General features: G+C 40.7%; 1 protein-coding gene across 1 annotated transcript; it reads right to left on the bottom strand.

Annotated features, from left to right (window-relative positions):
* Window positions 1–603: 603 nt before the first annotated feature.
* On the bottom strand, window positions 604–13,413 carry SKA1 (spindle and kinetochore associated complex subunit 1). Its single transcript, XM_043558844.1, has 7 exons — window positions 13,261–13,413; window positions 12,572–12,670; window positions 9,656–9,780; window positions 8,007–8,104; window positions 4,986–5,123; window positions 1,712–1,881; window positions 604–923 (listed from the first exon to the last, which is right to left on the bottom strand). Exons 2-7 carry the CDS (start codon window positions 12,657–12,659, stop codon window positions 775–777), a joined length of 768 nt encoding a protein of 255 aa, XP_043414779.1. The 5' UTR covers window positions 12,660–12,670; window positions 13,261–13,413; the 3' UTR covers window positions 604–774.

Below are 13,413 nucleotides of genomic sequence, written 5' to 3'. Positions count from 1 at the left end.
CGACCTTTTTCTTCCCTAATCATGTCTGTACCTATCTTATTGGGGTCTACAGCACTGTCACTAAACACAAAAACAAAACCTGAACATTTTTTAATTCCATTACATGCCTAGCACAGAGGCTCATATGGTAGGGGGTTACCCATGTGCTGAAAGAAAGTGAATTTGGGACACCTGGGTGGCTCATTCAGTTAAGCGTCCAGCTCATGATTTTGGCTTAGGTCATGATCTCATGGTTCATGGGATGGAGACCCACACTGGGCTCTGTGCTGTCAGGATGGAGCCTGCTTGGGATTCTCTCTCTCCCTCTCTCTCTGCCCCTCTGTACTCTCTCTCAAAATAGATAAACTTAAAAAAAAAAAAAAAAAAGAGGAGTGCCTGGGTGGCTCATTCTGTTTGGTGGCTCACTCTTGATCTTGGCTCAGGTCATTATCTGTTTGTGAGATCAATCCCCATGTCAGGCTCTGTGCTGACAGCATGGAGCCTGCTTGGGATTCTATCTTACCCTTTCTCTCTGCCTCTCCCCTAAAATAAATAAATTTTATTTATTCAAATAAATAAAAACTTAAAAATATATACCTGGAAAAAATATTTAAGAAAAGAAAGTGAATTTTAAAATACATATGCTTTATTTACTAAAAAGTTTCATTTTTATAGTCAAGCAGAAAAGAAAATAAGAAAAGCAAAGAGGTTATGTATAAAGGAATTACATATAAGGAAACTATAGAAGTGGCCTCTATACCCGACTCTTGGCCAGTTCTAGAGCTCAGGAGGACTTCAGGTTATAACGTATCGGGTAAGGCCTCCCCCTCGGACCTCGGAGAGCCTCCGGCAGTGTCGTAAGATATTCAGTATTACATGAAACCGCTTGTCAGCTTTCAAAGTTGTGAACTCCTTTATGTCCGCTTCCACTATAAAATAATGACCTGAAAAATAAAGATATTTGTGCCAATTTTCACAAGGACAACTTTCAAGATGAATCTTTAATGTAGTACAATGTGAATATGAATAACATTAATCATTTTTGCTATTAGGCAACTGGAGTGAGATGCGGTATTCTTGCTGAAACAATCATTGTTCAACTGCAGTTGCACAATGTTTGTGGTAGCATTTTAGAAATGCACTCATCTGGTGGTACCCACTTTCCAAGAGGGAATAGAGTAAAGTGGCTGAAAGAATGAAACCCCCGTAGCTCTATCCCTTAACTGGCTGGCCTTGGGCAAGTATCTTAAGTTCTTTTTGCCTAATCTGCAAAATGGGAGTAATGGTACATACCTTGTAAGATGTGAGGACTAAAGCTCTCAGTACACTATCTGGGACATGTTAAGTGCTGTGTAAGTATGACCAAGTATTTTTCATTACTATTCTAATTCGGAAAACCCTGGGTATAGTTTCATAATAGACTCTAAAGCCATGTTTCTCAGCCTCGGAACTACAGACGTTTCTTTTCTGTGGAAGCTCTCTTGAGCACTGTACTAAAGTGTACTTTAACAGCATCTGTAGTCTCTAGATGCCAGTAGCACCCCAACCCTAGTTGTAACCACCAAAAATATCTCCAGAGATGGTAAAAATGTTCCTTAGTGGGAAAGCCACCCCTGGCTGAGAACTACCTCTCTAGATTTAGAATTTTCTAGAATAAGTTTTGTTTCTCATGAGTTAGTTACATTCCAAACGGCTTACGTGCACACATACATATATATGCTATCATTTTTACCTTTGGTATCCTTTGTTTCTTCATCAATAAATCTGTGATAGAGATTTCTGGCCACAGAACTCATAGACTTCTTCGGCTGATATAGGATCTTGTATTTACTAACTATTGCCTTGTTGATTTCTTTAATAACATCATTAATTTGACAATAAGTTAAGCGGGATTTCATGTACCTGCAAATAAGTATATGATTCATTTTTTAAAAGAATCATTATACAAAATCATTTTCTCTGAAAAACATTTATGATGACTTTATACAGTAGCAGCTATTAGAACTCTTTATGCCAAAAAAATGTATATCAACTTCCAAATAAACCACACATCTCAACAATTGAAAAATTAAAGACATACCACAACGTATCAGTTGCTTATCTTCCCTACTTACACCTAGATATATTAACCTCCATTACCTACAGAAATAATACTACAATTTAAAATAAGGTCTCAAATACTGATTCAAATGGACTGGTTAACTGCAAGCCAGAGGTTTAAACATTTTTAAATGTTTGCAAGCAACGGAAAGAAAAATTTAAATATTAATAAATTAAATAACTCACACCACTCTAGTTTTCTGCAAACTTATCTGTTCTGAGAAAGAAAGAAAAAGAAAGGAGGAGGAGGAGGAGGAGGAGGAGGAGGAGGAGGAGGAGGAGGAAGGAAGATGCGCAACAAAGGCCACAACAGCAATGGCAATTCCCATCAGGACACAGAGCCGATCGCACAGGATGATGGCAGAGAAGAGGGCTGGGGGTGAGTCAGAGGACGGACTCCACCCCATTGAGCACTGATCTTTCTCTAAATCTACTCTTCCAATCCCTTCTCCCCCTTGCTATGCTCCCCGTCACCTATAGTCTTAGAATATAAAAACAGGAGACTTGATTTCTCCGTATACACCAAAACCCAAACCCAATGATCTGCCTCAATTTTTCCCTTCAACAAAATGTGGGTTCATTATGTGAAACACTGCCCTTCTTTTCTCTCCAAAGGGACAGATTTCTTTCTTTCTTTTTTTTAAATGTCTATTTGTTTTTGACAGCAAGAGACAGAGCGCAAGCTGGGGAAGGTCAGTGAGAGGGAGACACAGAATCCAAAGCAGGCTCCAGACTCTGAGCTGTCAGCACAGAGCCTGACGTGGGGCTCGAACTCATGCCACAAGATCATGACCTGAGCCAAAGTTAGACACTTAACCAACTGAGCCACCCAGGTGCCCCCAAGGGGGCAGATTTCTAATCAAAACTTACTTAATATAAAATAATACATGAATATGTTTAAAGGAAAATGTTCATATAGATCAAAACACATTTTCATTGTTCTTTTCTAAATTCATTTTTTTTTAAATTTTTTTTTTAAACGTTTATTTATTTTTGAGACAGAGACAGAGCATGAACGGGGGAGGGGCAGAGAGAGAGGGAGACACAGAATCGGAAACAGGCTCCAGGCTCTGAGCCATCAGCCCAGAGCCCGACGCGGGGCTCAAACTCACGGACCGTGAGATCGTGACCTGAGCTGAAGTTGGACGCTTAACCGACTGAGCCACCCAGGCGCCCCTCTAAATTCATTTTTGCTGTTGTTGTTTCTAACCACAATTCCCACAAACTGTTGATCCCACAAACTACCCCCCCGTCCAAAATAATTCCTTTAAATCCTCTGAACTATCACCTTAATTTCCTCAATACCTGTCCCCCCTCTTCTGCCAATGTTCTCCACTTTAACTCCACCCTCAGTATTAACTTTTTAAAGATAAATAAATGAAAGCCCCATGCCTGGAATACATTCTTCCTTACCCCAATCTTCCAAGTCCTCTCATTCACTAAATATCCCCTTAGTTTAAAAATGAATACTCTGGGCGCCTGGATGGCTCAGTCAGTTGAGTGTCTGACTTTGGCTCAGGTCACGATCTCATTAATTTGTGAGTTTGAGCCCCACATCAGGCTCTGCGCTGACAGCATAGAGCCTGCTTGGATCCTCTGTTTCCCTCTCTCTGTGTCCCTCCCCTGCTCTCTCTCTCTCAAAAAATAAACATTAAAAAAAAAAAAAAAACTCTACCATGCCTATTCCAATTTCCTTCATCTCTTCATGGAAGCATTTTCTAAAAACCCATCTACTCTACTGATCCTCACACACATTTGCTTTTCCCTTTAGCTCAGCTAATGAGCAACAAAAATAACAATTTAAAAAACTGAATAGCGCCAAACAGAATTATCATGAAAATGAAGCAATCATAAAAAGAAATGACTGACCAAAAAAATAAAGATTAAAGAGAAAGGTCAGTCTCATTTTGATGAAATGTAATACAACTATTAAAACCCAAGTTTACAAGAATAGCTAACAATGGCAAAATGCTCATGATAAAAAAGGAAGTAAGTGGTATTTACTGTATAACTACATTGTTGTCATAACAATCAGAAACAACCTATTATATACGTGAAATAAAATAAATATCCGGGTGGCCGAATTACAGAGGAGTTATTTTCTGACATCAAATACTTTCTAACATGTATTATTTATATAATGGAAACGTAGTAAGAAATGCAGTAATATAGAGCCAAGAAATTAAGCAAAGCCCTGGAACGACATTAGTTTAAAAACATGAGGTTCCATGACAGGCTCTCCATTACTGTCCTCTGTAAAGAGCAAAGACCTTCCTCCAAGGAAGTTATCTGGTCTTACTCGCCCCTGTATTCTCCTCAGTGACCCAGGGCCTGGAACGAGCATGTGGCAGAAGTTGAGTAACAAACAGAAACCAAACACAACACTTGCCATTCCAATTCTCACACCTACGCAGCACGCTTTCCTTAAAAGTACAGCGAAACTGAGGCTACTTCTAAATTTTTTTTTTTTTTAACGTTTATTTATTTTTGAGACAGAGAGAGACAGGGCATGAACGGGGGAGGGGAAGAGAGAGAGGGAGACACAGAATCGGAAGCAGGCTCCAGGCTCTGACGCTTAACCGCCTGAGCCACCCAGGCGCCCCCTGAGGCTACTTCTAAAATGTAACTGGATAAATCTCTATCACAAAATGGTCCTGGAACTCAGCAACAGACTGACCCATCTCTAGATCTCGCTATGAAAAGAGGTTTGACAACTAAATAAAAAACGATTTTAAGCATCTTCAAGAGACTTCCTGCATTTTCCTAGTACAATGTTAAGACTATTTTAGAAAAAAATCAATATTTGAACACAGCATACTATGAATATAATCAAGCTTTATGATTTAAACAATCATGTACGTCGACCATTAAAGAGTTGAATGTTAAAATTTATCTTAAATACTTACGCTGGAATGCCATTAAATTCATCGGAAGTTATAAATGACATTTCTTTAATACTTCTTTGTTCTTTTGGGTGCTTCTTTGTGGGTGCAGGTTCCTCAACTTTGACTGGTTCTCCAGGGTCAACATCTGGCACATTAACACTAGGGAACAGAGATGCACACAGTTGTACAAGTGATGATCAGAATTCTGCAGCATACTAGAAAGTCTTCCCAACTGAAAATACTCAGTAACAAATACAAGATTCATCTTGTGATTGTTTTAGTCATTTTTTGCTGCCCCGACTCCTATGGTTCATGAAGATCTGAACAGTGAAGAGAACACTGAAAAATTAAATCCCCAAATCTTCAGTAATAGAATTATATTTATATACCCCAAACATGGTACATGCAGTAAATATGCTAACCATCTTCACCAGTCATTCCTCTGGCTCCTCAAGGCAGTATGTGCAAAGCTGAACTTATCTTAACCTCTCAACAGCTTCTCTTCCTGACTCCCTATTTCTGGATGTAGAAGCATTAATCACCTTCTACTTCTATTTTTCTAATTTATCCCATTGGTTGCTAGTATCAGTCCCTGCCTGTTGCAGACTCATTTTAGTTGCCAGCAATGAGCATGGAACTCTTGGATTCAGTCCTACCCAAATTTTGGAGTCAGTGAGAAGCCTAATATAGCTCCTGCCCCACTAGCAAAGAGTCTAGAAATAGGCTGTAGCTTCTGGGTTATTTAGCTGCCAGGGAAGGAACAGACCCTTGTTTCTAGCAGCAAATGAAGCCATACTGGCTCAACTGTTCCAAAAAAGAAATGGGTTACAGGAAAGAGGAGATCGAACCCAGGAGTGAGTGAAGGGAATCCCAAGAAAGACAGGGAAGTGAGACCCCAAGATGACAGCTGAGCACCAGACACAGGGCAACCAGGCCTGACTGAGGTGGTAAGACTGAGGATGGCCGTGTTGTGTGTTGTCAAGATGAAGATGCTCAATGCTATGGTCCCATCAACCTTATATGAGTGTTAACGTGAGACATCTTGGTGAGGTTGGCTGACTTTTCTCTGTGCTTATCTTCACCAGGTGCTAAGGAAGCTCATGATTTCTCCTTCATGCCCTGCTGTGAGTATCAGCTGAAAAGAACCATTTCCACCTGCAGAAATGTTCTGCTTTGACTTTGGCTGAAAACTGAAACTAAGCCATAGCAAAGTCAGAAGAAAAGTCCTCCTATTCCCCAGACCATATTCCTGCTGGATATCCAACATCTAGTTCACACTACCATCCTGGCAGATCTCCTGTGATGACCTGTGATCCTAGCATTCATTCATGACCTTGCCCATCACTTTCTCCTTGTAGGGAAATCGCAGGGCACCCTGACCATGCCAGGAACTCTGTTGAGCTTATCTTCTTCTGGAGAACTCCAGCCATCAGCAGAAATGTGGCTCTTCTACATAGCAAGGCTCGTGCCTTCCTTTAAGTTTTTCAAATTTAAACAGTATATTGTTTATAGAAACACTCAGGTAAGAGTATGATTATCATAAACACCAGGATGACTACCTCTTTGACAGAGGAAGGGTCTGCAAGGGAAGAAGGGTTGTAAGGTACCAGGAATATCCTATTTCTTAATCTGACTGGTAGATACACTGATGTTTGTTTATTCTTCTTCTTTAATTTGCACAAATAATGCTTTAGTCACTTCCTGTGTGTGTGTACACACATATATATATATTTCAAAAGTTAAAAAATTTTAAGTTATCCACGGCGTGTACTTGGAACCCTGGAAGAAGAATCCAGAAGCCTAGAGAGGTGGAGGTGGTGGAACCCTGGAAGGGCAAAACACAGGAGCTCTCAAATCACACAGACAAATGATGATGGGAGATGGCATTCAGAGCCAGGCAATGAGAGCAGAAGGGAGGCCAGGGACAGACAAAATCTTGCAGGGACAGCAGCTTCGCTGAGGGCTACAGAGAGCAAGACAGGCTGAAGGCACGGAGTTCCCATCCCGGTGATGGGCGGAAGGCAGCAGGCATGACGGGTGGGTAACAAAGAACCAGTCAGTTGAGCCTCGGACACGCACAGTTGGAGAGAACAGCTCATTTATCAAGCTCCCAGCAAGCAATTAAAACAGCAGAACCAGAGGTCACGTCAAGGCTGGAGTTGGACATTTGAGAGCATTAACAGTGGTGTAAGGTAAGCATAAGCAAAACTCAGCAAAACTCAGCTGTAATTTAAAGGAGGGCAGCCAAGTCAGAGACGCGGGACAACAAAGCACCATGGCAGAGCAACAAACAGAATTTCAGGAACAGAGAGACAGAGAGATAAAATCTGAGAAGAAGGATCAGGGCTAAAGGGGGATTTCTTGATGAGTTTCCTAAGTGTGGTAGTAATAGCAGCCCAGAGCCAGGCTCAGGTCAGGGGCTCTGCAGCAAAGGGGAGGCACAAGCATATACAGGCAGGGAACACAGCGGGGACACGAGTTTGAGGGGAAAAGCGAAGCCAAGTTTTTGGTTCCTTTGGCTGTTTTTAAGATGGGACGTGTATGAATCTTATTTTTACCCTAAAACAATGGTTCTCAGGAGAGAGACTGTCCCCCAGAGGACATATGGCAATGTCTGGAGACATTTCTCACTGTCACAACTGGCCGGGGGCGGTGAGGGCGCCACTGACGCGTAGTTGGTAGGTAGAGATCAGGGTTGCTACTGAACAGCCTCACTATCCTCATAACAAAAAATCATCTAGTCTAAGAAGGCAATACAGCCGAAGTTGACAAACTCTGCTCTAAGGGAAAGAAATGAGAAAAAGTAGGAAAAAAGAGCCTAGCGGACACTCACCCGTGGGAAAGAGGGACGACATCGTCCAAAGGCAGCAGGATAAGACTGGGGCAGATGAAGTGAAACACTATTTCCAGTGTAAGTGACAACAACACTAACACTAACATAATCACTAACAAAATCACAAGCACATGAAAACGCAAAAAAGAGCTGAGGTGTTTAACAGTTTTATAAATGCAGACAGCAAGAATAATTATAAATACACTTACAAGTTCTGGGTTACTGTTACTTGAGGCAAATGGGGAGGAATGTTTTCTTTGAGATGTTCCACATCTTTATAATCCTCTTCGAGAGATGCACAGAGTTCCTAAAATTTAAAAAATGCTCCCCAATAAGCGGCTGTCCTGCCTGTGTGTGTTTTAAGACATTTTAAAGAGCACAAAAGATTCAACCACAATCACCATGACTGGGAGTGTGCAGAACGCAGAAGAGGTAGAAAAGCACAGGTAGTGGCAATATTTTTTTAAGAACCCTTTGGTTTCTAGAGCTGTTTTTGGATGGCAACATTGTATCTTTCTCTACTGTTTTTTTGTTTTTGTTTTTGTTTTTGTTTTTCAGAGAAAACTGCTATAATCACATTACAACAGCTAGGGTTGACATTTAACTTCAGCCTTGGCAAGCAACTAAAAAATGCATGAAGGATTTATGTTTGTCATTCCGGCAAATTGCCTTTGTTGACTTAGCAAACCTTCCCCGGTGTTATCTGTGCAACAGCACCAGGATGACAATGCATGCCTGGAACGCATGTACAAGAAGCTACACAGAACGATTTCCACTGGTGACCTGCATAATTCTCTAGCTTAATGGAAATTTCCACTGGCTCATAATTGCTTGTGTTTGTTTTGTGTTGTCTTTATTTTACCTTTCACTAGAACTTGAGGCTATGAACTCATGCAAATGTAATAAGAAAAATACTCTACACCTTTGGAGCCCTGTCATCTGACTCTCAATCAAAACATGAACAAAAATTCTATGTAGGCTTCACTTCTAAATTTAACATTCACTAGACACGCACTTAACTTTGGGTACTCCCAGGCAGGTTAGAACTGAAACTAATATTGGTTTCTGTTTTGAATTTACAGGACATCTCTCTTTCAAAGAGCCAAATGATGCTCAAGCCACTAATTTCATTTCAACTAATAGTAGGATAGGCATATTCATGCCCATTCCTATGAAAAATCTTTACAGAGCTTAAGGATTATGAGGCTGAAAGGGTCCATAGAGGTCCCTGTTCACTCCCACCGAACACATCAATGGCTCTCAAAGCTTGAGGCAATGATGGACAAATGTGAGTATTTTCTCAGAAGTATACAAGCACTTTCACTAGCTTAGTCAATTAGAAAGCTTATTTAGAACAAAATGGTGTGTGAGTGGGGCTCAAGTTTTTCTTGAGAATCCTTGTATTACATTTTATAGAACAGAGAAATGCGGAATGGAAGGAACCTAAGAAATAGTTCAGTATGCCCCATTAATTTCCAAATGAGGACAACAAGACCCCAAGGCGTAAGATGGCTTTCTCAGCATGGCAGAGGGTGCTAAGGGCAGCCCGAGTGAGAATCCACATCTCCTCACCCCAGGGCTAGTGTTCCTTCCACACCACTCTATCAGATCATTTGTTTCAATTAAAGCTACCAAGAATTATTCAGGAAATCTTCCTTTTTAGTAAAGTTCAACTTCAAGAAGAAAGAAACACCTGTGGGGTTCTGGAGTCCTTTATATTAATACAATGTAAATGACATTCCATACCATTAATAATAATTTACAAACCTAAGAACATTTGAAAGTATCCTTCAGAATTCCCTGGATTAGGCAATTTGTATTTATTGCCCTTTTGTTTCTTTACTGAAAAAAATGTTACCTTGAGTGAGTGGTTGGTTTGTTCTTGATACTGAATTTCCAATTCCAATTTATTTAGAAGTTCATTTACTACAATGATCTCATCTCCTATTTTATCTAATGTAGTCTTCAAGGTAGGTTCCTGACCTATCAATAAAGATAAAATGGCAAATAAGATATAGAAGACTATTAACAAAACTGTACTCTTTAACTCAATTGTACCCAATTAAACTCTTGGACCAGAGCTTTACTTTAGATAGAGATGCTTAGGGGAAGAGAAAGGACTATTGTTTCAACCCTAGGACCTGTCTCCATGGATAATCTTAAGATCTCATTTCTAAGTAATTGGAAGAGAAGGAAGGGAGAGGTAAGTACAAAGCGTCTCCCGAGTCTTCTGTTTCTGGCAAATTCTTCCACCATAATAAAACACTTAGAAATGCTAGATAAAAGAAACACCCTTCTACATGCATAGCTGAGCTTTCATGAGAATAAGGTAAATCCCCAAGGGCTTCAACATGAAGGCAGACACACAGACTAGGCAGTGTGTGTGAGTCAGTGTTGCAACAGCCCTGACTGGGGGTGCAGAGGAAACCTGGGGAGAGAAGGCTGCCAGTCTCAGCAACCTAACTAACACATTTGGTTTTAATGGGGTTAAGAGCCAAGGCTTTGGGACTTCAAAGCACAGGGTGTTAGAAGTTAGAATCCCAAATGAGGCTTCTTCATGGGATATATCTTCAGCGAAAGTGTAAACCTTAGAGTTCTAATCACTGGCCAGGGAGAGAAGCTGATGTTTTGGACTGGCCCTCAGGGATGTGTGGAAAATGGGGGAGAGCTTCTCTTCAGAATTTGTTAATAGTGGCTTGGGATTCACTTGGGTTTGAAATTCACATTTACACTATCCACACTATTCACTAAGCAGAAAAAGTAATATAAAAAGTCACAGGCTAGTAATCAGTCTGGGGTACTTGAAAGAAACAAACACCAGACATCTGTAAAGTAGCATGCTCTCGTATTCCCAACCCCACCTCCTGGCACCTCTCTCTAGCTCCATAGATTTGAGGATGGGAAAGCCAGAGTCTCCTCCTCCCTAGAAATAAAAGAAGTAATAAAAAAAATTTTTTTAAGAACAGATCAAAGGCACAAAAGAAAAACTATTCTCATAATCAAATCTTTCCATCTTTACTTCTAGTAACCAATGAAATACACATAAACAAAAGCATAATTAGGGAGGCAGGAAAAAAAAATAAACAAAAGCACAATTCGACCCTATCTGTAGATTATGAAAGCAGAAGAGTGAAATGGTCAGAAGATTCAAGGCCTAAAGTCAGAGATGCCAGTACCTACTTTAAGGTTACTATGAAGATAAGTGAAAAAGTACATGTAAGATGAGTTGAACACTGTGCCTGGAATCTAGTAAAACATTCAGTAAATGCTAACCCCTACTCATCATTATAATGACAAACAACATATAATTCTACCTAATACAGCAATGCTAATTGCATTTGACAGGTTCATAACAACTAGAAGAAATTAGTAAGTAAATGAGAGTATTGACGTCTCTACCAAGATTAATTTCAGGGGATTAAATAACTAGTTTTGATACACTGGTATATCCAATAACTTTTAGTCATTCAGGGCCTTATCTACTGATTTGTAGAAATATAATCAACTGAGCAAATACGCTACTTTTGATAGTAGTAATCTAGTACATTACAGCAGTCAAAAAATGTGTGGCAAACAAGTTACTGGGCTCTATTAAATAAGCTATGGAACCAGAAAGTCAAATTATTCTTCCCACATACACATGATGGTTACCCAGTATGTAGTAATCTAATAGGTCACATTGCTTCGGTCAGGTCTCATGCTTTGGTGGGGTCATTTGAATTCAAGGTTTAATAGTTTTATAGATCTCCAAATTTTAGGTGTTTATCCCACAATAATCACGCCTCCAGAAAGAGATTCTAAACAAGTTATTAACACACACAAAACCAAGCAAACAAAAGGTTTAAATTATCAATTCATACTACAAACTACAGAAAAGTTCACCACGATGGTGCCAGCAGATAGACTTCTGCCTATCAGTAAACCTTAAGCTTGCCTAGAGTGGACTGGGGAGCTCATAATTTTTATAAATAACATTTTCCCAGACTTGACAAAGATCACCTATTTCTTTGCACTGTCCCTGCCACATCCTTTCAGCACTTCAACACATTCTGGAAGATGGTTGCAACCTCCAAGTTTCCTGACCTTAAAAAACTGGACATTTTCAATTGTTTGCTAGTCATACACACGGATAAGCTTCCTCCAAAGTAGACTGTGAGATGGGTTATGGGCTATTTCTACCTCTGTGGGTGTTTTCCACTTCTATATTTCTCCCTTACCTTTCAGTATCTCCATTTAGCTTTAGAACCACAAATGCCCCGTAACCTTCAAATCTTACTATTGTGCCTTGTGTATCTCAAAAAAACATAAGCAATTAAGTCTAATTAATATCCAGTTCATTGTTCAATATAACTGGCATTTTAGGGGCGCCTGGGTGGCGCAGTCGGTTAAGCGTCCGACTTCAGCCAGGTCACGATCTCGCTGTCCGTGAGTTCGAGCCCCGCGTCGGGCTCTGGGCTGATGGCTCGGAGCCTGGAGCCTGTTTCCGATTCCGTGTCTCCCTCTCTCTCTGCCCCTCCCCCATTCATGCTCTGTCTCTCTCTGTCCCAAAAATAAATAAGCGTTGAAAAAAAAAAATTAAAAAATATATATATAACTGGCATTTTAGTACTCTCTGCAATAGTCAAAATATTAATGCTGGAGTGCTTCAAAAAACCACTACTCAAAAAGTTCAAATTACTGGTCACTTAACTAGGTAGGTGTAAGATACTGAAAGTGGAACAATAATTAAAATGCATTATCTATGTATAACATCAGTGAAATCTGTTCTACTTACCACAGTTTCTTAATGACAGCATTCTTTTAATATTGCCAATTTTTTCATTAATATGAGAGCATAACTGTTCCAGGTCTGAGGAGGCCATCCTTTAAGCCTCTGAAGAAACAAACAAACAAACAACCATATTTACCAACAAAAGGCCAAATTTCTGTTCACTTTCAAAATCCAATAATGGTAAATACCCATTTCTTGAAAAGAAAGTACAAAAACTCAATTTCTTTTAATTTTATAAAATTCAGTTCTAAACACAGTCCAGTACCTGTCTCTGAGCCTTCTGTAATCAACGCATCCCAAACCAAAGTACAGGGAATTTACGGGGACAAATGCACTGTTTACATATAATGACAACGTTGAGATCTTCTTTAAAAATGCAAAGTACACATGACTTTTACGAAAAAAACACAGTTAAGTACACAGAAGTAGGTCCAAGTAAGCATGTCTTCCATGCTGTGGGGGTCTGGCGCTTTACGGTTTGGGGTCCATAAGGAGGCAGAGGGAGGGGAAGAAAGGGAGTCAGTTAATCACTCGCTCCGAGGGTAGGACAGAGTATCTAAAGCAACCACTCCAGCTAACCGAGCGGTGGAAAGACAAGGCCGGCTCCACGGCCCCGCCCGGCTGCCCCGCTCCCGCACTCCGCCCCAGGAATGCCTATCGCCGGCTCCCGAGGGACGACCCCCAATTCCAACCTCGCGAGGGTCCGGGAGCAAAGCGCCCACTCGCTGCGGGTTCCCGAGCCGCCGAGCCCTTGAGTCTCCTCTCGGCCAGAAGCCCAAGATCGCGAGACGCGACTCAGGGAGCGAAATTCAAAGCGCCCGCCAGGATCCGGCGCCGCGCAGGCG

The sequence above is a fragment of the Prionailurus bengalensis genome, chromosome D3 (genome assembly GCF_016509475.1).
Source record: "Prionailurus bengalensis isolate Pbe53 chromosome D3, Fcat_Pben_1.1_paternal_pri, whole genome shotgun sequence".
NCBI classification, from domain to species: domain Eukaryota; kingdom Metazoa; phylum Chordata; class Mammalia; order Carnivora; family Felidae; genus Prionailurus; species Prionailurus bengalensis.
The sequence above is the reverse complement of the archived record's forward strand: the minus strand, read 5'-3'. Positions and strand labels throughout refer to the sequence as shown.